General features: G+C 43.1%; 1 protein-coding gene across 2 annotated transcripts in view; it reads left to right on the top strand.

Annotated features, from left to right (window-relative positions):
* LOC117355668 overlaps nucleotides 1–23,014 on the top strand; it is a 41,381-nt gene that overhangs the window by 7,429 nt on the left and 10,938 nt on the right. For both annotated transcript variants that reach the window (XM_033934571.1, XM_033934572.1), the window contains exons 3-4: nucleotides 8,288–8,384; nucleotides 14,851–15,021. In XM_033934571.1, the coding sequence (XP_033790462.1) occupies nucleotides 8,288–8,384; nucleotides 14,851–15,021 (268 nt within the window). The remainder of the gene's footprint in view (nucleotides 1–8,287; nucleotides 8,385–14,850; nucleotides 15,022–23,014) is intronic.

Genomic DNA, 23,014 nt, shown 5'->3' with positions numbered 1-23,014 from the left:
CCAGGGTGGGTGGGTGGGAAGATTTTTTTTTTTTTTTTTAATTTAGTGCGCAATTTTTGGATATGTAGACGGGGGGGGGAGATATGTATTTGTCATAGAATATAATTTTGACTGGTTTTAAGTGCTGTTAAAGTATAAAATGTTTGTAAAATATGTTGCACTTATTTTTGGCTTTAAAAAGAATAAAGATTAAAAAAAAAAATGCAGAAGAAAGGACTTCTATCACTGCTGCTTCCGGAGTGCTGCTATTCTATGTCCCTGCCATCTCTCTATCTCAGTCACTGTTTGGCCACCAAGCCTTCAGCCAGCAGAGAGGTGAAAATCTGTGCCAGCTCACACTGCTGCAGTCTGCACAAATATTCAGCTGGTAGAGGGATAGAGTCTGTTGCAGTTCTTCAATCTCTCCCACGTCAGGTCACTGTCACTCTTTATCAGTGGTAAAAATAATATCTAGTAGGAACCGTCACTGGCAATTGAAGCTGTCCTACCATGGTCACCAGTAACCATGGTGGGAACCCCTTTTGGCTAAATGTTTAATTGCAGAGCTCACATGTACTTTTGCTTAAGCAAAACACACCTAAAAAATTACCAGGCCTTATATGGATAACATTTGGCCACATAAACTATTATATGGTGAAAGTTAGGCAGCAAAGATAGGCTGGAGTTTGGGTAAGGATGGAGGTGGGGTTTAAAGTTACATAGAGAGTGGCAAAATTTGGTCACTGGATAAATTATGCATTCAAGCCTAAATACAGAACTAGAGCAGAGATAACTATATATAGATAAGTTATCCATATAAAGTTATGCCAGTGTTTTCAGATCCAGACTTGAATGCACAATATCATGGAAAATCCATACAAAGTGATATAAAGAAAATATCTGCATTACTTTATATGTTGCTTGTCTTTCTGAATATTTATGATATTGAACTACTGCAGCATGATAGTTGGGCAACAGTTTGAATCAGTGGCATCACCAGAAGACCCGTTTTGGATGGACATGATACCCTTCTCCTCTTATCCCTTTTCCTCCTTCTCCCCTTTGAAACAAGTCTGTGCGTGTTGTGACATGTCTCAAGGTTACTCATGCACAGTTGCATCTCAGTGTGAGTCTAACATTCCAAGAGACAGGATGTCAGGAGAGTCCTCATGCAAATGAAGGAAGAAACTGCTAGATTTGGAGCACCGTTCAGTGATAAAGTTTCTCACAAAACAAGGGAAAAAGCCAAAAGAGATCCATGAATGAGGTTTATGGTAAGCCTGCCCCATCATCCTACAAAGTAAAATTTTGGAGCAAGCAGTTTCAATGGGGTAGAGAGTCCATTGAAGATGGCCATAACACTGGATGGCCTGTGGAAACAGCTTCCACAGCATGTGCAAGAAAGTTGAGGATTTAATTTTGTTACACAGGCAGGTACAGTTTGGAAAATAATTCATGAAAAGTTGGACATGTCCAAGGTTAGTGCAAGATGGGTTCCAAGAATGCTGATGCCATGTCAGAAAGCCACGAGGCTCCAGTGCTGTCAGGAGAGCTTGGAGATGCTCCATGAAGACTAAATTAATTTTTTTAATTGTTTGGTGACTGGAGATGAGACTTGGGTCTATCGCAGAGATCCTGAGTCTAAAATGGAGTCAATACAGTAGAAGCACAAGTCGTCCCCCACCACAAAGTCATGGGAACTGTCTTCTGGAATGATGAAGGATTTTTGCTTCTGGAGTTCATGCCATACAAGGCAACCATAACTGGAAAGGGTTACGCCAACACAATGATCACTTTGTGGGTATCAATCAAGGAGAATAGATAAGGAAAACTCATAGCAGGCGTGCTGCTTCTTCATGACAAAGCACTGGTATACAGGTCATGAAAATCACAGGCTGTTATTTGAGCACGGGAGTTTCTGCAGCTGAACCCTACAGTCCTGACCTGGCTCCCTCAAATTATTTCCTTTTCCAAGTTTGAAGAAATCTCTCCATGGACAGTAGTTTCCAGTGATGAAGATGTCAAGGAAGCAGTAATGTCCTGGTTTGAACTTCAAACAGAATTCTTTTCAAAGGAGTTAAAGTCATTGCTGGAAAAGTGGATGAAGTTTATGGAGCTATCAGGGGACAATATTGGAAAATAAAACAAAATGTTTTTGAAAACTCTTTTCTTTCCTACAGAGGTAGACAAATTAATGAATGCCCCTCGTAATTATTGAATACCTTAGCTGGCATGGATCCCCAAGCCCCTCTAAAGACATACTCAGCTAAACAAAGCCCTGGGCTGTCAGAACACAGCAGCAGCCAACGGCAGGGCTCCCGGTCCGACAATGTGTGGGGTGCCAGTGTATGTTAACCTGTACAGCAGCTTTTTTTTTAAAGCTGAAGTTGTTAAGAAGATTAAATGATTTCTTGTCAAAAGATAAGTTTAGAACCATGATCTATAAACATATTATACGGCAGGGCAGGAACGAGACTGCTAGCAAACAACATCAAGAAAGAAATAGAGCAGGCTTTAAACTAAGAAGAAGAGGAAAGCCAACAGTCGACCTGATGTCGACGGTTCGGACAAGAGTATCCAAAGAAGATACTGAGCGGGAAAAATGCTGGGAACAAGCAAAAGACGAACAACAGGAGTCCAAGGAACAAGAGAAACTGATGAACAATAAGAAGGGCAAACAGGAGAAATTGAAAAATCAGGTTGCGGACGAAAAAGATGTGCCAAAAAAAGAGGAAGAAAGGAGCAGAAATCAGGGACTGGCAGCTCAAAAAGTGGATGGCAAGAGGAGTAAAACAAAAGGAAAACCAGCAGGGAAAAGAAAAGACCAGGACTTAAATTGCTTGTACGCAAATGTGAGGAGCCTAAAGACCAAAATGGGAGAACTAGAAGTCACAGCCAAAAAAGAGGACCTAGACATCATTGGAATCACGGAAACATGGTAGAATGAGGATAACAAATGGGACATAGTACTGCCAGGGTACAAACTCTATAGAAGAGACAAGACTCACAAGAAGGGTGGAGGAATAGCACTATACATAAAAAGACACCATTCACTCGACCAGAGTGGATATGGAAACAAAGGCGGAAGGATTGGAATCATTATGGGTTAAATTACCAGGAAGGACAAATGGAAGCAAACGACAAAGAACTGGCAGCAGAATTGAGGCGGGAATGCAAAAACGGGAACGTGATGGTAATGGGGGATTTTAACTATCCCGGGATAGACTGGAGTATTGGAAACTCAAACTGTGCGAGGGAAACAGAATTCCTAGAGGCTGTGAGGGACTGCTTTATGGAACAGCTCGTGAAGGAACCAACGAGAGGGAATGCCACTCTCGACCTAATCCTCAACGGGCTAGGGGGACCTGCAAAGGAAGTGGAAGTAGTAGGACCACTAGGAAACGGCGATCACAACATGATGGGAACTCAATGGTGAGAAAAAAAACTCAGAAACAGCTCAAGGAAAACAGAAACTGTGGAGCAAGCCTGGTCCCTATTCAAGGGCACAGTGCAAGAAGTACAACATATGTACATCCCCAGATTTCGAAAAGGGTGCAAAAAAAAACTGAACAAAAGACCCAGTATGGATAACAAATGAAGTGAAGAAAGCGATAGGAGACAAGAAAAAATCATTCCGGAAATGGAAAAAGGACCAAACCGGGGAAAACTGGAAGGAACACAGGAAATGCCAAAAATAATGTCATTGAGTGGTTAGGAGAGCGAAAAGGGAATATGAAGAAAGACTAGCCAGGGAGGCAAAAAATTTTCAAATCGTTCTTCAGATACATTAAAGGGAAGCAACCGGCGAGGGAGGAAGTAGGACCGTTGGATGATGGAGACAGAAAGGGAGTGATAAAGGAGGAAAAAGAGGTAGCTGATAGGTTAAACAAGTTCTTCTCGTCGGTCTTCACAAGCGAGGACACATCCAGTGTACCAGAACCCGAAGAGATCTTCAATGGATACCAAGAAGAAAAACTGTCGACAATAGAGGTGAGCCATGAGGATGTCCTCCAACAGACAGATAGATTGAAAAGCGACAAATCACCAGGCCCGGACGGAATCCACCCAAGAGTACTAAAAGAACTAAGAAATGAAATAGCGGAAATACTCCAACGAGTTTGCAACCTATCCTTAAAAACTGGCGAGATCCCGGAAGACTGGAAGATAGCAAATGTTACACCTATCTTTAAAAAGGGATCGAGAGGAGACCCGGGAAACTACAGGCTGGTAAGTTTGACATCGGTTCCGGGCAAGATGGTAGAAGTACTGATAAAGAACAGCATCTGTGAGCACATAGAAAAAAAATGGACTAATGAAAGCGAGCCAACAGGGCTTCTGCAAAGGAAGATCGTGCCAAACAAACTTACTGCACTTCTTTTAGGGGGTAAACAGCCAGTTGGACAAAGAGGAACCCATAGACATCATTTATCTCGACTTCCAAAAGGCCTTTGACAAGGTACCCCTTAAGCGGCTACTTAGGAAGATGTGGAACCACGGGGTGGAAGGGGACATACACAGATGGGTTAAACACTGGTTGGCAGGCAGGAAGCAAAGGGTTGGAGTGAAGGGCAACTACTCGGACTGGAGGAGGGTCACGAGCGGAGTTCTGCAGGGATCGGTACTCGGACCGCTGCTATTCAATGTATTTATTAATGACCTAGAAACGGGGACGAAGTGTGAAGTTATAAAATTTGCAGATGACACTAAACTCTGTAGCAGGGTTAGAACTGTGGAAGAATGTGAGGACCTACAAAGGGACCTGAACAAACTGGAGGAATGGGCGAATAAATGGCAGATGAACTTCAATGTAGGGAAATACAAGGTCATGCATATAGGGAAAAACAACTCGATGTTCAGCTACCAAATGGGGGAGATTAGTATTAGAGGGAAGTAACCTTGAAAAAGACTTGGGTGTGCTGGTGGACACAACAGTGAAGTCAACGGCACAATGCGCAGCAGCCTCAAAGAAGGCAAATAGAATGTTGGGTATTATTAAGAAGGGTATTACAACCAGAACGAAGGAAGTCATCATGCCGCTGTATCGCGCGATGGAGCGACCGCATCTGGAATACTGTGTCCAATATTAGTCACCGAACCTAAAGAAGGACATGGAGATACTTGAGAGGGTTCAGAGAAGAGTGACAAGATTGATAAAAGGTATGGAAAACCTTTCATACGCAGAGAGGCTGGAAAGACTGGGGCTCTTCATCCTAGAAAAGCGAAGACTCAGAGGAGACATGATAGAGACTTACAAGATCATGAAAGGCATAGAGAAGGTGGAAAGGGACAGATTCTTCATCCTATTGGGAACTAAAAGAACGAGGGGGCACTCGGAGAAACTGAAAGGGGACAGGTTTAGAACCAATGCTAGGATATTTTTCTTCACTCAGAGGGTGGTGGACACCTGGAATGCGCTTCCGGAGGGTGTGATAGGACAGAGTACATTAAGGGGATTCAAAGAGAGATTGGACGAGTTCCTGAAGGATACGGGGATTGAGGGATATAGAATCATGAAAGGGTATAGATAGAAGAATAATGGGGATTGAAAGGTTTTAGACTAAGGATCACTTACAGGTCATGGACCTGATGGGCCGCCGCAGGAGCGGACTGCTGGGCATGATGGACCCCTGGTCTGACCCAGCGGAGGCAACTTCTTATGTTCTTATACCACTGTTTGACTATTGTAATTACTACTAGTAGCTCCAGGCTATCTGATGAAATCGCTTCAATTGGCACAAAATGCTCTGGCAAGATTATTAACAAAGTCACATAGATTTGAACACATTACTCCAGTTTTGATAAAGCTCCATTGGCTTCCTGTAAAATGGAGTTCACAATTTAAGATCCTAACACGTATTCATAAATGCATGAATAATAATGTCCCACTCACTTTGGCAACCTTATTGAGAATTTACTGCCCTCAATGATCTCTCTGTTCAAGTAATAAATTACTTCTAGCTGTACCATCTGTCAAGCATATCTGCTTGGATGAGAACAGATCAAAAATATTTTGTGGAGGGTGCCAGGCTGTAGAACGCACTTCCGGATAATATTCATACTTTGAAGAGTTATGTGCTAAAGGCATTTTTGTTCAAACAGGCTTTTAACTTAAAAACTTAATGGATCAGAGGCCAGCTCAAAAACCTGTAAACTGTCCAGTAGTGAATGGAGTTATGGCATTTTATTTCACTTTGATGTTTGTTATGTTCGCTGCACGTGTGTATTATTTGTATACGGCCTGGTACACGGGATAGAGTGGTGTATAAATAAACAAAGACACAGAGGCACCTATGTGCCTACAAAATAACACCACAAATCCTGCAGTAATTGGGCCTGGTTTGAAGGCATAGACATTACCCTTGCTCAAAAGCAGGTGTAAATGTTAACACCTACCTTCCTTGCATGCACATACATATTGTAACTTTGCCCATGCTCGTACAGTGAGAGATTAGAGAAACTGGGCCTCTTCTTCCTTGAAAAGAGAAGACTGAGAGGGGATATGATCAAAACATTCAAGATAATGAAGGGAATAGACTTAGATAAAGACAAGTTGTTCACCCTCTCCAAGGTAGGGAGAATGAGAGGGCACTCTCTAACGTTAAAAAGGGATAGATTCTGTTCAAACGTAAGGAAGTTCTTCTTCACCCAGAGAGTGTTAGAAAACTGGAATGCTCTTCTGGAGGCTGTCGTAGGGGAAAACACCCTCCAGGGATTCAAGACAAAGTTAGACAAGTTCGTGCTGAAATAGAATGTATGCAAGTAAAGCTAGACTCAGTTAGGGCACTGGTCTTTGACCTAAGTGCCACCGCGTGAGCGGAGTGCTGGGCACAATGGAACACTGGTCTGACCCAGCAGCGGCAATTCTTATGCTCTTATGACACAGACTCCTCCCCTGACCACCCCACTGTAAATTTTGCACACCAGATTGCATGACCTAGTTTTATTCCAGCCCAGAAAAGCATGACATTTCACCAAGAAAAAGCAGAATGTGAAGCTTTATTGAAATCTTTTCCAGTTGCTTTCAGTTCAGTAAGACAGTGATGGTGAATTTGTGTTTTAGTTTAAATAGTTTTTGTTGTTGAACAACAAATAACAAACCACAGAATGCAACGTCTGTTGGCCATACAGCAGGGACGTTACAGGAAATTTATGGATGTTTGGGAGCCATTGACTAAATTCTGTAAGGAATGATAACTGATTTTATTTTATTGGCCTTTAAACATACGCATCCAGGGTGGGAGGAAGGGGGGAGGGATTTGCTTTGGAATTCAATTCGGGGAATTTATGGATAGTTTCTTGCAGGTATTTATTTTTCTTGAATATTAGGTGGGAGGGTGGGGGAAATAATTGCTCATTAATGTCTGTAAGTTTAATGTGCTTTTCTTGTAATATTATACGTATATGAATTATTTGCTTGCACTTGTAGTTTGGAAATTCAATAAAGATTAAAAAAAAAAAAAGAATGCAAATAACAAGATCAGACAAGAGTGGTCAACAAGTACATTTTCAGTTTTCCCCCCCCCAAAACCCTCTCCACTCCAAACCCTCCTATACCCCTCCCCCCAGCACCCGCCCCCCTCCCAACACGCTACGAAGCTGATGCAGACGTTAGAAAGCTGGTTCCTTATACTTTCCAACAATAATAAAACCAAAACTATCCCCCTCCCCCTCCCATCCATGAAAGAAATTCAGAACAAAACAAACCCACTACCCATCCCACCCCAAAAAACACAGTCACACTAGCAACCACTCCTGCCACTCACACCAGTCCACACTCCATTCCAGCTACCAGGGTATACATTTTTGTCTGTTTCAAATGTGGATTTTAGGTTGATTAAGGTTTCTCATATGTTTGATAACAATGATGACAGAGGAACTGATTAAGTAATAAGGGATAGCTTTTTAAAATTATAATTATATAATTTTATAATGTTCTTTTTTTACTATGTCTACTAAGGCATGTTTGAAATTAATCTAATGAAAATGAAAATAAAAATAAATAAATTTAACTGGTATAATTTTCAGGATATCCATAATGAATATGCATGAATAAATTTACATACATTGGAGACCCAGTGTATGTAGATTTATCTCATTCATATTCACTGGAAATCCTGAAAATGCAATTGGCTAGATCTACCTCCATGAAAGGACTGGGAAACACTGATGTAGGGTGTTTTAGCTGCTCCAATCTCCTGTTGCCTTTCTTGATTTCTTGAAGTACTATAGAGTTCTCTGTTTCTTGTGTAACAGAACTACAGCAGTACTGTCCCATTAATATTCACTTTGTGCTTTTTTTCTCTCGTAGATGCTGGTTTCAATTACTGCTTCCCTGCGAGGAGCCAGACCTCTGGTATGGAGAGGCCTATCAACATCAGCCCTTACACGGGCAGCCCAAGGACATGGTAAAGAGGGAAAATTAAGGGCAAAGGGGTTCAGTTAAACTTTACACTTCATGCTAGATTCCTATCTCTAAAAAAAGCATGTGGGTATGTCCAGGTGTACATTTATTCAATTTCCTGGAGAAAAAGTCCATAGTCTGTTATTGAGAAAGACATGGGGGAAGCCACTGCTTGCCCAGGATCGGTAGCATGGAATATTGTTACTCCTTGGGTTTTGGCAAGGTACTAGTGACCTGGATTGGCCACTGTGAGAACTGGTTACTGGGTTTGATGGACCATTGGTCTGACCCAGTAAGGCTATTCTTATGTTTTTAGGTAGAACCACATAAATATCTTTCTTATCTTTTTGTGCTAACCAATGCCTGGTTAGCGCTGAATATTGGCTTAACCAGGCATGTGCTAGCTGGCCAGCAAAAACCTAGAAATTCACTGCCATGCTAATAAGAACTAGCACCCTTAAACTGCAAATGACCATCTGGCATCACTCCACTCTTTAACTCCCTCCCCCAACTATCTGGCATCTCCTTTCTTTCTCAACCCTCTCACTCTTTCAACTATCTTACCACTTGTTTTTCCTTCAGAGATCGCCATCTGCAATAGTGAGTCACATGTGCAGCCTGGGGCCTGCCTTGGTGTCTTCCCTTTCTGCATCCCACCCATTCTGATACAACTTCCTGTTTCTGCATGGGTAGGAGCAAGAAGGAGTCAACGTAGGTCATAGGCACTCTATGTGACTCACTTTGGCTGCCGCTGACTTCTAGAGGAAAAATAAGTTCTAAGGTAGCTGGCGAGGGGTTGAGGGAGATATGCTAGATTGGTGGGGGGTGGGGGAAGGCTGGACAATAAGGAGAGAGAGAGACAGAGAGGAGAGAGATGCTGGCCCATAGAAGAGAGCAGGAAGGAAGACAGATGGGAGGAGATGCTGGGGGAGGAAGTAACAGACAGATTATAGGGAGAAGAGGAGCTGAAGTTATATGGAACTTGGGGGCAGGAAGGGGAGCTGAAGCTAAATGGGACTCAGGGGGAGGGGAGCAGAAGCTGGATCGGACTTGAGGAAAGGGGAGAGGGAACATAAGCTGAATGAGAGTCAAGGGAGAAGAGGAAGAAGAGACGAAGCTGGATGGGACTAAAGGGGGGCAGGGGAAGGGGAAAAGGAGCTAGATGAGATTCAGGGAAGGGAGAAAGGGAGAGCAGGGGTTAAGTGAGGGTAGAAATGGGGTTAAAAAGATGGCAAAGGAGATGCAATATGAGATGGGATGGAAGGTAAGAGATAGAATGACATGGATACAAGGAAAGGAAGGAGAGACAAGGATGAGGCTGGGCCTGATGAGGGCAGGACAGACAGTGGAGAGGGCTGAGAGGGTGAGTACAGAAGAAGAAAATGGGGGACTAGAGGGTAGGTGAAAGATAGAGACTGGGAAAGGAGAAAGACAGAAGGGACAATGGGATTGTGGAGAGGGGATGAAAAGGAAATGGGAAAAGCTGATCAGGACTAGAAAGGTCCTACTAATGCTTCTGCATAGTTTGTGCCAAACCAGGTCTATACAAGGTATCCAAAGGACGTATACGCCACTTTGTAGATGAAGCCACAATTTCATGGACGCCCATGTTTAAAACTCACACCTAACTCAATAGGCGTGGACATGGAATGGGTGTGGTTTAGGCAGTGTTTCAATTTGGGTGTCCTTCGATTCATTTACTGAGCAACTTAGGGCGTCCATATCATGCCTACATTGTAGGCGAATGAAAACTTGGTCTACTTTTGAGTTTAAGTTTGGGCTTCAAATAGATCTTGAGTTCTATGGACTGAACTTAGGCACTCTTTGGACGTTCTTAATGTGATTTGCTAAATAGTTCTCAGGGATTTATTTTTGCTTTATTAAGTTCAAAATACATTTAATAAAGCACTGCATAAATGGGGCACATCAAAACAGATATATTGCATGCAAGACCTTCTATTTATGTGGACAAACAGCAATGCTGTTTACTAATTATAGGAAAAGATCCATTAATTGAAGCACAGCACATGAAAAACATAGCTTTCGTTTTCTTGCTAAAAAGCTACCCCTTTTTTTCTGACTAAACAGTGCTCCAATCAGCTCATTCTTGAAAGCAAAGACAAACATATATAGATTGCATACATAACTTCATTTACAAAAGGTTAAAAACAGAAAAAATAAGATACAGACCCTAGCATGGAATCTACTTCATTGCAAATGGAGGTTTGCAGCTGCACAATGAACAGGGCAGTCAGAGACACCTGCCTGGAAGCTGCTATAGCTCAATAAGTAAAAGCCCTGTGCTCATCTTCCTGAAGTCATGGGTTCAAATCCGAACCAGCTCCCCCAGCACATATTTTAATTGTGGCATTCTACCTTGCAGATGCACCTTGATGATCTCACAATGAGGTCACCATTGTGCAGCTGCAAACCTCCATTTGCGATGAAGTAGAAGCCATGCTAAGGTTTGTATCTGTTTTTTTTCTGTTTTTAACCTTTTGCAAATGAAGTTATGTATGCACTCTTTATATTTTTGGCATGTGCTTTATTTGCTGAATCCACCTGTTTCAAAAATGGAGCAATCTTTAGTGAGAAAAAAAGGGTAGCTTTTTAGAAAGAAACATAAAGCTGTTTTTTTCATGTGCTGTGCTTCAGTTAAAGGATCTTTTCCTCTAATTGGCAAATACCATTACTGTTTGCCCAGAAAAATAGAAGGTTTTGCATGCAATATCTTTGTATTGATGTGCCCTGTTTATGTTGTGGCATATTAAATGTATTTTGAGCTTAATAAAGCAAAAATAAAAACCCAGAGAGCTATTTAGCAGATCGCATTAAGGACATCCAAACTGTGCCTAAGATCAGTCCATAGAACTCAGATCTATCTGAAGCCCAAACTATGCTCAAAAGTAGACCTCCTTTACAATGCCTATAGGGCCTAGTTTTACAATCGCTATCAACTTGCTAGCTCATTGTGTAGCACACTGGTTAAACCTATAGCCTTCTACCCTAATGTTGCTGGTTCGAATCCCAGTCACTCTGTCTGATGGAAGAGAAATAAAAGCATTAAACAGATCCAACTCCCAGTTATTACAATTATAATTAAAAACAGCATAAAATCGCCATTCTAATAACATAATAATAAAATATTATAACATTAAGGACATTGTTTGGATGTCTAAGGGCGCCTTTTATGAAGGTGCGCTAGGGTTTTTAGCGCATGCACAAAATTACCGCACACTAAAGCGTGGGGTAGCCGAAAATCTACCGCCTCCTAAAAAGGAGGCGGTAGTGGCTAACGTGCTCGGGAATTTAACGCGCGCTATTGTGCGCATTAAGGCCCTAGCACACCTTTGTAAAAGGAGCCCTAAATGTCACCTAAAACCTGATTCTCTAAAGGATGCTTAAAAAGTTAGACATCTAAACAGTGCTGAATGCCACTAAGCATGATTCTACAAAGGACGCTTAACTCACACGTCTAAACAGCGCCTAACTTTAGACGTGTTTTGCAGAATCAGAACCAGAATGTAGAGCATATTGGGACCAACCGAACTAGAAAAGTGCCCAGACAACAAAGGTAGAGAAGAAATAAAATATTTTTATTTCTTACTTTTAAGAATTGGTACATGCTTGCTTTAGGAAATGTACTTTTCAATTTTTGTATTTCGCATAATAGAAGAGAAAAAAACATTTCTGTTTCTTTTTTACAAGTATTGCACTGCTTATAGAGTCTGGCTTTCCTGTGTGGAGGGTGTTCCAATTCAATTTTATTCTGCATGTTTTTTGTGGTTCCCTATTTTGTATCAGATTAAATCCTGTCTGTATTTGCAAGTGTGTTAAGAGGTGAAGAAATTGATCTAGTTTCCCAGTAGTAGGTATATTGGTGGTCTAGGTCCTAGAGAATGACACAGGGAAAAAATTTATCGTTGTTCCCATCCCCGTGAGCTCAGTCTCCGTCCCTGTCCCATCCCCGCGAGTTCAGGCCCTGTCCTCGCTCTGCAAGCTCGGTCCCCATCCCGCAAACTGTCAGATCCCATCTGCACAAGCCTTGAATAGTTGATTTTACATTACATTACATTAGTGATTTCTATTCCGCCAATACCATGTGGTTCAAGGCAGATTACATAAACGTTTTCAGAGATTACATAAAAGTTTACAGGAATAGCATAAGAGATGTCTTAAGAGTTACATAAGAATTGCCAAAGAGTTGTCGAGATCTTAAGGTGATAAGTGTTGCGTAATAAGAATTACCAAAGAGTTGTCGAGATTTTAAGTGTTGGATAAATGGAGGCATTTTAGTATTAGTTGGGTAGTTAGAAGGGTGTAGAGTGGGTAGGTGGGGTTTAGGTAAGAACTTATTATTATACTGAACTTATTTTATTAAAGTATAAAAAGAGACAATATTCTGTACAATTGTCATTTTATAAACACAAATAATACAGAGCAAGGATCAACAAAACCCCTGTCTCCCCTCCCTTTCACAAATATCCCCTCCACTATTATGAAAACTGAACAAACCAAATTACTACAGAATGCTACATAGAATAATCAAGGTAAGAGAATACCAGTCATACATGGCAGAAATAGTGTTAGGGAAGGGCAACTGCCCCCTGGTCAGAGAGAGAGAGAGAGAGCCCTAAGCTAGCTGGAAGCTTAAGGAGCACAGCCTGGGCTTTGCCGTCCCCAGTTATATCTAATACCAGCAATAGCAGGATACATATTTCAAATCTGAAATATTCTAATCACAAAATATAAAATAAATTTATTTATTTTTTCTACCTTTCTGGTAATTTTATTCTTCAAATCACATTTGTCTCAGGCTTTGGTTTTGGTTCTGTCTTCATCGTGGCATGGGTGGCTCCTGAAGGTAAAATAGGCACAAGAGGAACTGGGGAGGATATGCTGAGTCTGACACGGGTGCAATTTTTTTTACCACAGGAGCAAAGCTTTCCTCCGCTCCCAATGGGCGGTAAAAGGTCTTGTCCCCCATTCCCACGGGGTGATGAAAGGTCTTGTCCCCATTTTTGTGGTAAACCAGCTGCAAATGTCTCCATTCCTGTGGATTTACTGCGGTGACCACGGTTTACCGCGGTAAACGGTCCCCGTGTCATTCTCTACTAGGTACCAGTGTAATATTTTATAGGTGGATTAGGGCTTTCGTGGTTTAGTAAGTCTCCTTTATAGGTTTGGAGAGTCTTTTTGCAGGATTTTATGTTATTTTGCAAAGTGTCTGGTCCTATTTAAAAGCAGGCTCTGGGACAAGGTCACATGCACCTTCAATCTAAGTTCTACAATATTGCTTCTAGATTTGTGGTGGTATTTATAAAACACTATAAAATGTACTGTATATAAATGTACTGTATATACTCTAATATAAGTTGAGCTGAATATAAGTCGAGACCCCCCATTTTCCCCCCCAAAAGGAGGAAAAATGGTTGACTTAAATATAAGATGGGTGTTTAATTTTCAAGTGCCATGCCCTGCACTCAGTGTCCCCTCCCTCACGCCCTCCCCTGCCAGGTTTTGCATTCACCCCCCCTCCCTGCCAAGTTCTGCACCCAGCCCCCTTCCCTACCAGGTTCTGCACCTAGCCCCCTTACCTCCCTGCCCTACCAGGCTCAGAACTCAGCCCGCTCCCTGCCAGGTTCTGCACCCTGTACCTCTTCCCCCCTCTAGTTTTCTAGTGGTAGGACAGGAGGAATCCCTTCCGTCTTCCGTCCCAGCCGATAATAACAATTTTTATACCCCCCTCCCCCACGTACCTTTTCCCTGGTGGTCCAGTGGTGTATCCTGCGTTGAGCCCCTCCTGTCAATCTTGCGGCCAGCAGCCAGCGGAATACCTGGGCCAGCATGCAGGAGCGAGCTTTTCAAGCTCCTGCCTGGCCCTGCGCCACTTCCTGAATGGATGCAATAAGAAGCACAAGTTCTGCGAGAACTGGTGGCATCCTTCCAGGGAACGGCGCAGGGCTGGGCAGGAGCTCAAAGAGCTCACTTCTGCGTGACGGCCCAGGTGTGCTGCTGGCCGTGAGATCGGCAGGAGGAGCTCAGCATGGGATACACTGCTGGACCAGCAGGGAAAAGGTACGCGAGGGAAGGGGGTGTAAAAAAAAATGTTAGTATTGGCCGGGATGGGAGAGATTCCTCCCGTCCCGGCCTAACAGCAGACCTGCAGCAAGTCCGGGAGGGTGTTGGGTGGTACCTGGGTGACCCATTTTTTTGGCCCAAAAATCTTGTCCTATATTCGAGTATATACAGTATACAATAGTGCCAAAATAGGAGCTTGATGTCACTTTAATTAGGCACTCCCATTATAAAATTATCCCCTTAATGCTTCTGTGGTCTCCTGAAGAAAAGTAGCATAGATTAGGGGAAAACTTATCTATTGAAAGTGTACCTAGTGCATGTCATGCCTATTCTAGGCAGATGGAACCAGGTTTTGCTGCATCATGTAATTAGCAAGTCTCATTTTACAGATGTTACCGAGACATCCTCTGTTGACTTCACCAAACCAATGTACTGTGAACGTCGGGAAGTGCCCCTGCCAGATGTTCCCTTTGTTTCACAACTGACTCCAGAACAGAAAGCTCTGAAGGAAAAGGAAACCCGGTCCTGGAAGGAGCTCACCAAGGAAGAGAAGATTGCCCGTATGTCTGTCCTTTATTAATTTATTCATTCAATTTTTTTTATACCATTCTCCCAAGGGAGCTCAGAACGGTTTACATGAATTTATTCAGGTACTCAAGCATTTTTCCCTATCTGTCCCGGTGGGCTTGGAATCTATCTATGTCTGCCCTTCCCCTATGTCAAACACCTCCACTGCATCTTGCAAACATTATAGTAAAGGGGGAGCTGGAGGTGGTGGGACAGAGAGACATGCATATTCTAGCTGTTTACATGAAACTATTTTCAATCTGTGCACAGACCACAGAGAATGACACGGTGACAAAATTCATCACCGTTTCTGTCCCCGTGGATAACTGCGGGAAACTATCTCCATGTCATTATTTAAGGAGAGAGGGAAGAATCAGAGTATGAATGGACACAACCACTGACCCTCAAATTTTGCATTGAAGAATGCTGGTGTAGAAGGACTGGTGTAGAAGGACTGGTTGAGATAGACACTAAAGAATGGTACGGGACAGTTTCCTGCGGTTATCCGCAGGGACGGGGATGAATTTTGTTACTGTGTCATTCTCTAGTACCTTTGTCTGCAAGCAGGTGTAAAGTCTGGGCTGGAATGTATATGCAGAAATCCACAAGCTTACCTAAGAACATAAGAATTGCCGCTGCTGGGTCAGACCAGTGGTCCAGCAGTGTGCCCAGCAGTCTGTCACGCGGTGGCCCTTAGGTCAAAGACCAGTGCCCTAACTGAGACTAGCCCTACCTGCGTACGTTCTGGTTCAATAGGAACTTGTCTAACTTTGTCTTGAATCCCTGGAGGGTGTTTTCCCCAATGACAGACTCCGGAAGAGCGTTCCAGTTTTCTACCACTCTCTGGGTGAAGAAGAACTTCCTTATGTTCATATGGAATCTATCCCCTTTCAATTTTAGAGAGTGCCCTCTTGTTCTCCCTACTTTGGAAAGGGTGAACAATCTGTCTTTATCTGCTAAGTCTATTCCCTTCAGTATTTTGAATGTTTCGATCATGTCCCCTCTCAATCTGCTCTGCTCGAGGGAGAAGAGGCCCAGTTTCTCTAATCTTTCGCTGTACGGCTTGCTTTCAGTGTCCTATTCTAATTCCATGCTTTTTACCTGCATGGGGGTTATAAGTTTTTAAAATGTATGCAGGTAGACACACATACTTACATAAAATCTTTTGAACATTGGCTCCATCACTTTTAAAGACAGCTGGAAATATTTGTTATACCAGGAAGGGGTGATTAGTATGCATTTGCTCTGGTGATAATGCCCCATCTTTTGGCATGAAACATTATCTTCATTTGTCTTCAGTTTTTGCTGTTTTGAAGGCTACCACTTTTCACTGTAAAAGAAATTCAGACAATTTAATCATGAATTTACATTACAATGTGTGTACCTATTCTGCAGGCTAGATAGACCATTCAGGTCTTTATCTGCTGTCAATTACTATGTTACTATTCCTCCCTTTTGCAAAACCGCAACAGCGGTTTTTAGCCTAGGCCGGCGCAATGAATGCTTTGCACTGCTCCCAACACTCATAGGAACTCTAAGTGTTGGGAGCAGTGCAGAGCATTCAGCACTCCGGTCTGCGCTAACAACCACTACCGTGGTTTTGTAAAAGGGGGCCCTACCCTTAGTCACCTGGCAGTGTGACATCTTACTTTTAACTACCTTTAAGGTACCTCCTGAAATTCCCATTAATGTCCAGGAGCAGCTTTATGTTTTCAAAATGCAGCTGTTGGATTGGTCCATTATCCGTAAATACAACCCCCCCAATAAACTGCCAGTAAACAAAACAATGCAAAGCAAAAACAGGCAGAACAGGCGGGGGTTAATATTCATGTGCCCTGCCACCCCCTTCCCTCACTCCCTCTTCTGCCAGGCTCTGCACTCAGCCCCCTTCACTCCCTGCCAGGCTCTCCATCCTGTCCCACCTCCCTCCCTGGCTCTCCACTCTGTCCCATTTTCCTGCCCTGTACCCTGTCATCCCTCTCTCCTGATGTCCTGCAGGCCTCCACTGAGCCTGCCATATGACCTGGTGGTCCAGTGGTATGCTGGGACTGGAGGGATCCCTCCCGCCTCCTGTCCTGGCTGACTCTAACAATTTATTTATCTCCTTCCTGACCCTCCCCCTCCCTGCATACCTTTTTCAGCTTTTTGAATCCCTGGTGGTTCAGTGGTGTTTTGGGCAGGTGCGAGCTTTCCGCATTCCTGCCCCACGCTGAACACCTCCCTTACTGAATGGCTGCCTGAGTTCTGGCAGCCTAGCGATGTACCTGGCAGGAGCATGCTTTTTGTGCTCCTGCCCAGCCCTGAGCCGCAGCCATTCAGGGAGCGGCTCAGGATCAAGCAGGAGCGCAAAAAGCTCGCTCCTACCCGATACACTGCTGGGTCGCAAGAACTCAGGCAGCCATTCAGGGAAGGAGGTGCTCAGCACAGGGCAGGAAGGTAGAAAGCTCTCTCCTGCCCAAACACCACTGGACCACCAGGGATCCAAAAAGCTGAAAAAGGTATATGGGAGGAGGTGAGAGGGAGGTAAAAAAAAATTGTTAGAATCAGCCAGTACAGGAGATGGGAGGGCTCCTCCCTCTTGTCACAGCCTACCAGATCATATGACAAGCTGGCGAAAGCCTGTAACAATTCTGGGAGGGGGGCAGGTAGGAGATAACCCCAATATAAGATGAGACCCTCATTTTGGGGCCATTTCTTTGGCCCAAAAATCTCATCTTATATTCGAGTATATATGGTACTTATAAAATATTTTCAGTCCTTCATTATAACACATTGATGGCAATTCCATAAAGAGCAAGAAAGCACCTATTTCAGTGGTCTCAAACTCAAACCCTTTGCAGGACCATATTTTGGATTTGTAGGTACTTGGAGGGCCGCAGAAAAAAATAGTTAATGTCTTATTAAAGAAATTACAATTTTGCATGAGGTAAAATTTTATAGTTTATAAATCTTTCCTTTTGGCTAAGTCTTAATAATAATATTGTAATTTAAGCCTTCTTTGGATCGTTATAAAAGCCGGCTTTTCTTAATAATGACAGGAATTGCTATGCAGATGATAACACGCAATTGGAAGAGTTATGATCGACTTAATTATACTTTCTGGTAGGCGAGCTTATGTTCCAGTTATAAAAATGAAAGAATGAATGCTGAATTTTTGGGATATAGTAATGCATTTAAAATGGTGTGGAGCCCATTGACATCATTTATTGTATCACTCTAGCTGTCATGTACCTTTTCTTTTTAGTTGATTTCCCAACGCATTCAGGGGGGAGGAAGGGAGAGGGGAAAGCTTTATTATTTAATGAAATTATATATCTGTTTCTAGTTTTATTGGTGAAAGGGAGGGGGGGGGGAGAAAATGAATGTTTTCAAAATGTTTGCATATTTAAAGTGCTTTTCCTGATTCGTTTATGTTTAAACTAGCTTTATAGCCCGTTACATTAACGGGTGCTAGAATATATGTGTGTGTCTGTCTTTATTTCTTTCTCTCTCTGTCTCCTTAGCCGCTTTTTCCTGTCCATTCTCCCTTCTTTTTACCTCCCCTGTGTTCACCACCACCCCTTCACTGCTCCCCTTATCCAGCAGCAGCCCTCTTTGTTTTACCTCCTCCCTGTCCATCAGCACCTCTTCCTGCTCCCCCTGTCCAGCAGTAGGCCTCCCTTCATTTCCCCCCCCCCCGTGTCCACCATCACCTCTTCCTGTTCCCCCTGTCCAGCAATAAGCCTCCCTTCCTTTTTTCCCCCCTGTCCATCATCACCTCTTCCTGCTCGAATTTCCCTCCCCCTCCAGGTCCCTGTGCAGCAGTAGCAGCATTTTCCCCCACCCTCTTCCCTACTCTTACCACGAAGTGGCCTGCTCCTTTTGGCCCCTCCGCCTTCCATTCCCGCGGTCTAGCCTGCTCCAAGGGCCCCCCCTTCCCTTATTGTGTTCCCCGCAGGCAGGCCCAGCTTCTCCCTGCACGTTACCTTTTTTAATTCTGTTGCTGTCCCTCGTATGGCTACCTGCCTGGTCCCATTGAGCGGCTCGCGGCTGAAGTCTTTTTTGTTGGCGCTTCCCTGCCCTGTGTTTGTTTTGGTGTTTGTCTCTTTGGCTGATGTATGTGGATTTTTTTTTTTCTGTGTGTCTCTCTCTCCTTTTATTTTTTTCTTTCTTTCAATCTTTCTCTATTGCTCCTTGTCTTTAAGGTTTTTTTTTTCTGTGTGTGTCTCTCTCTGTTTGCATATGGAGGTGTCATATGTCACCTATTTTTTTTTTTTTGTAATAACTGAAGTTTCAGAGTAAGTTTTTTTTTTTTATGTATATTACCAGCATTTCTTCCCTCTCCATTTCCCTCCCCCCACACTACTTTCCTGTGCAGCAGCAGCATTTCCCCTACCCCTCCCCCCCCTTTCCCTTCCCACGGTCTGGTTGGCTCCCTTAGTCCCTTCCCGCCCCCCCTTCCCTTCCCGCAGTTTCGACAAACCTGCTACTGCCCTGATTCGCTCTGCTTCTGTGCCAGAGTAAATCAGGGCAGTAGAAGGCCCCGAAGCAGCATGTGTACAGTGCTGCTGGAGTCGGGACCGCGGGAAGGTTTCTAGAGAGTAGCTGAACAGGTCACCGGCAGTCAATGAAGGGCTGCTGTCCTCGGGGGCAGAGCACGCTAAACAGGCTGGTTCGCGGCTTTCTTCTGCCGTTGAGTCTCTCTGTCGCGTCATTGATGACATCATTAGTGACGCGGCAGAGGGACTCAACTGCAGGAGAAAGTCGCGAACCAGCCTGTTTAACGTGCAGCGACTGGCAACGCTGGAGGGAGGTTTGTACCGGTATGTGCAGAAGAGATATGTCTCTCCCCCTCTAGTATCTGTGCAGCACTTTGCGGCGCATCCTTCCATCCTGAGTCGGCCACAGCGCTCGAGTCTGTTTCTTGCTTTGTCTAGCCGCCGCATACGCACTCTGGCCACGGACCTACAGAACATGGATCAGGGATTACAGATCATGCAGGTCTGAGTGCGCATGCGCGGCTAGCGTTTTATTATATAGGATTTATTTGTAATGCACTGTTAATATTTGAAAATAATAAAGATTTAAAAAAAAATTATATATATATATATATATATATATATATATATTGTAATTTATAGCTAAAGAGACATATGATCAAGAAACTGCTTTATTTTACTTTTCTGATTATGATAAACATACCGAGAGCCTCAAAATAGTACCTGGCAGGCCACATGTGGCCCTCGGGCTGCAGGTTTGAGACCATTGACCTATTTGGAGCATATTCTATAAAGGAATTTAGGTGCCTACTTTCTTTTATAGAATGCCAGCATAACCATATGTTTTTTTGCAGGAACACTTACTCCAACCTGATGTCAATGATTGTGCCTAGATTGAGGGGTGTGTAACTTATATTAGTCAGTATGCTTGTAATTATCCATCCCAACCAGACTCCACCTATGTGTATGTCCACTTTCAAACTATGCACAGCCACATTTAGGCGCCGGTTTATAAAAAAGCGCATTGATGGACGATTGGCATTTGTGCACAGATATGCATACAATCATCTTGTCATTCTGGTCATTTACACACATTCCTGGTGCCTAAAAGCTGTCACATTCTTTACACAATTATCCACAATAATGGTGACCTGCTGAGCAAAAGGGTACCAACTGTGAGCTTACAAATAATAGAAGATAAAGAAGGGCATTTTTGATAGGAAGTCTAAATTGAACTTTAGATATTTCCTGCAAGACATCCAAAGTTGGAGGCGGAAAAATGACATTTTTGAAACCGGCAAAACCGCTAGACATCCCAGTTTTTGTGTTTAAAAAAAAAAAATCGCTTACATAGATGTCTTGGCCCCTAGGACATCCAACTTTGTTTGCCATTTCGACTACAAAAGTGTCCAAGTTCAAAACGTCCAAATCCAGACCATTTGGACATAGGAGGTGCCAGCATTGTAATGGACTGGCCACATAGACATGCCAGTGTCGCACCTTAGAGGACACTGCTGTGAACTTCACATGAATGGTGCCAAATGTACATCTCACCATAACCCCATTATAATGTTTGGTGAGCCCAGCAAAACTCCCCTAAACTTACTATGTCCACCTGTCTACCACCCCAATAGCCCTTATGGCTGCAGGTGGTACCTATATGGCAGCATAGTAGGATTTTGGTAGGTTTTGGTAGGCTCACACTTTCTAGCATAAATGTAGTGGTTAGAGTGGCTTATGGGCCAGGGTTCTTCTCTCTATCAAGGTTCAAGGTTTATTAATATTTGATGTATCGCTGGATCTGTTTACAAAGCGATGTACACAAGTAAAAAAGGGATAAGATTATAAAAATATAAATTAAAAATTCATTAACATCAAATTTAAGACAAGACAAACTTTAACTGGGGAGGGAAAAAGGGCAAAAGTTACATCTGTTATATCGAGAAAAACAAATATGGAAAAAACAGAAGGAAACGGGGGTAGTTAAAAAATTAAAACATAAAAATATTAATATTGAGTATTGAAAGCATCTTTAAAAGGTGCATTTTTAAAGATTTTTTTAAAAGAAAGAAGATCTTTTTCATTTTTAATATGTTGTGGCAGAGAGTTCCACCATTGTGGACCCATAACAGAAAACATATCTGATCTTCTTGTACCTATTGTTTTCAGGGAAGGTATAGCTAGTAAGTATTGAGAGGATGATCTGAGTGAGCGTACGGGATTATGAGGAATTAACATTCTTGCTATAAACTGAGGTTCGTTGTGGGCTAGGGTTTTAAATATAAGCAGCATGACCTTAAATAGAATGCGATGGCTGATGAGAAGCCAATGAGCGTCGATAAATAGTGGCGTAACATGATCATATTTCTATGGTTCACTGGCCCACTCACCACGCTACTTAAGACACCTGTGAGATGTTGTACTAAGATTTTCCATACTAGGTGCGCACTGTTTCATTCAGATTTTGGGGGGTGGGAGAGGGGTCAGTGACCACTGGGAAAGTGTGGGGAGGTCATTACATAATCCCTCCAGTGGTCATATGATCATTTTTGACACTTGGACACTTTTAAAACAGATCTAATTCATAACGTGTAAGTTCTGTCCAGATTGTCTTGAGAAATGTTTGATTATTACCGCACTTATCCAAGTCTAAGCCCCGCCCAGAACATGCCTTGTACAGCGACTCGCAATGTCTCGCAAGATGTCCGGAAAGGTGGTTTTGAAAATTGGCACTTAAAATGTTTTGGTGAGAAAAATGTCCAAGTGCCAAGTTATGCCATTATTTGGACATCTTTAAGTTTTGAAAATGCCCCTAATAGGTTATTAAGGTTTGGAGGGGCAACTTTTCATTTTGCACATTTTCAAAAGAAAAAAGCAACTAAGCAAGGTCATAAGGCAGCAGAAGTAAGTTTTTCTCATTAAAACATCTAAGGGGATGTGTTGGGGGGCATGTTTTAGGTGGGACTTGGGGTGTTCCAAAAAGTTAGATACTTTTCTTCTATAATAGAACAAAACCAAAATGTTGGGGGCAAAAACTTGTTTCAGCAGAACTCAGTTACAAAACAGTGCCCTAATTGTCTAGATGACCACTGAAGAGATTAAGGCATGACCTCCCGTTAATCCCCCCGGTGGACACTGACCCCCAAATATATGACAGTATATACTAGGCTCTATGACAACTTCAGATATGCTGGCTATTCCTATTAGAGCAAGCTGGTCCCAGGAGTAGGTTAATGCAGTGGACTATAAAGGGAACCTAGGTCGGGTCTAGGACAATTAATCGTGGCTGTTTCATCGCGACCAGTATATGTGGCCATTTCAGTGTGACCATTTCAGCATTTGGAGGAGTGTTACAGCCCCCTCACAAACCCCCAGAACTAGACCTCCAAGCAATTCCTCCAGTGGCCTGCATGAGAGTTGGCCCCAGAGGAACAGGCAAGGGTGGGAAGTGGGCAATGATGCCTGGTGGGGAGCCCAAGCCCTGAAGCTGCCACTGGAGCTGCTGTGT

Source organism: Geotrypetes seraphini, chromosome 2 (genome assembly GCF_902459505.1).
Source record: "Geotrypetes seraphini chromosome 2, aGeoSer1.1, whole genome shotgun sequence".
In the NCBI taxonomy this organism is placed as follows: domain Eukaryota; kingdom Metazoa; phylum Chordata; class Amphibia; order Gymnophiona; family Dermophiidae; genus Geotrypetes; species Geotrypetes seraphini.
The sequence above is the reverse complement of the archived record's forward strand: the minus strand, read 5'-3'. Positions and strand labels throughout refer to the sequence as shown.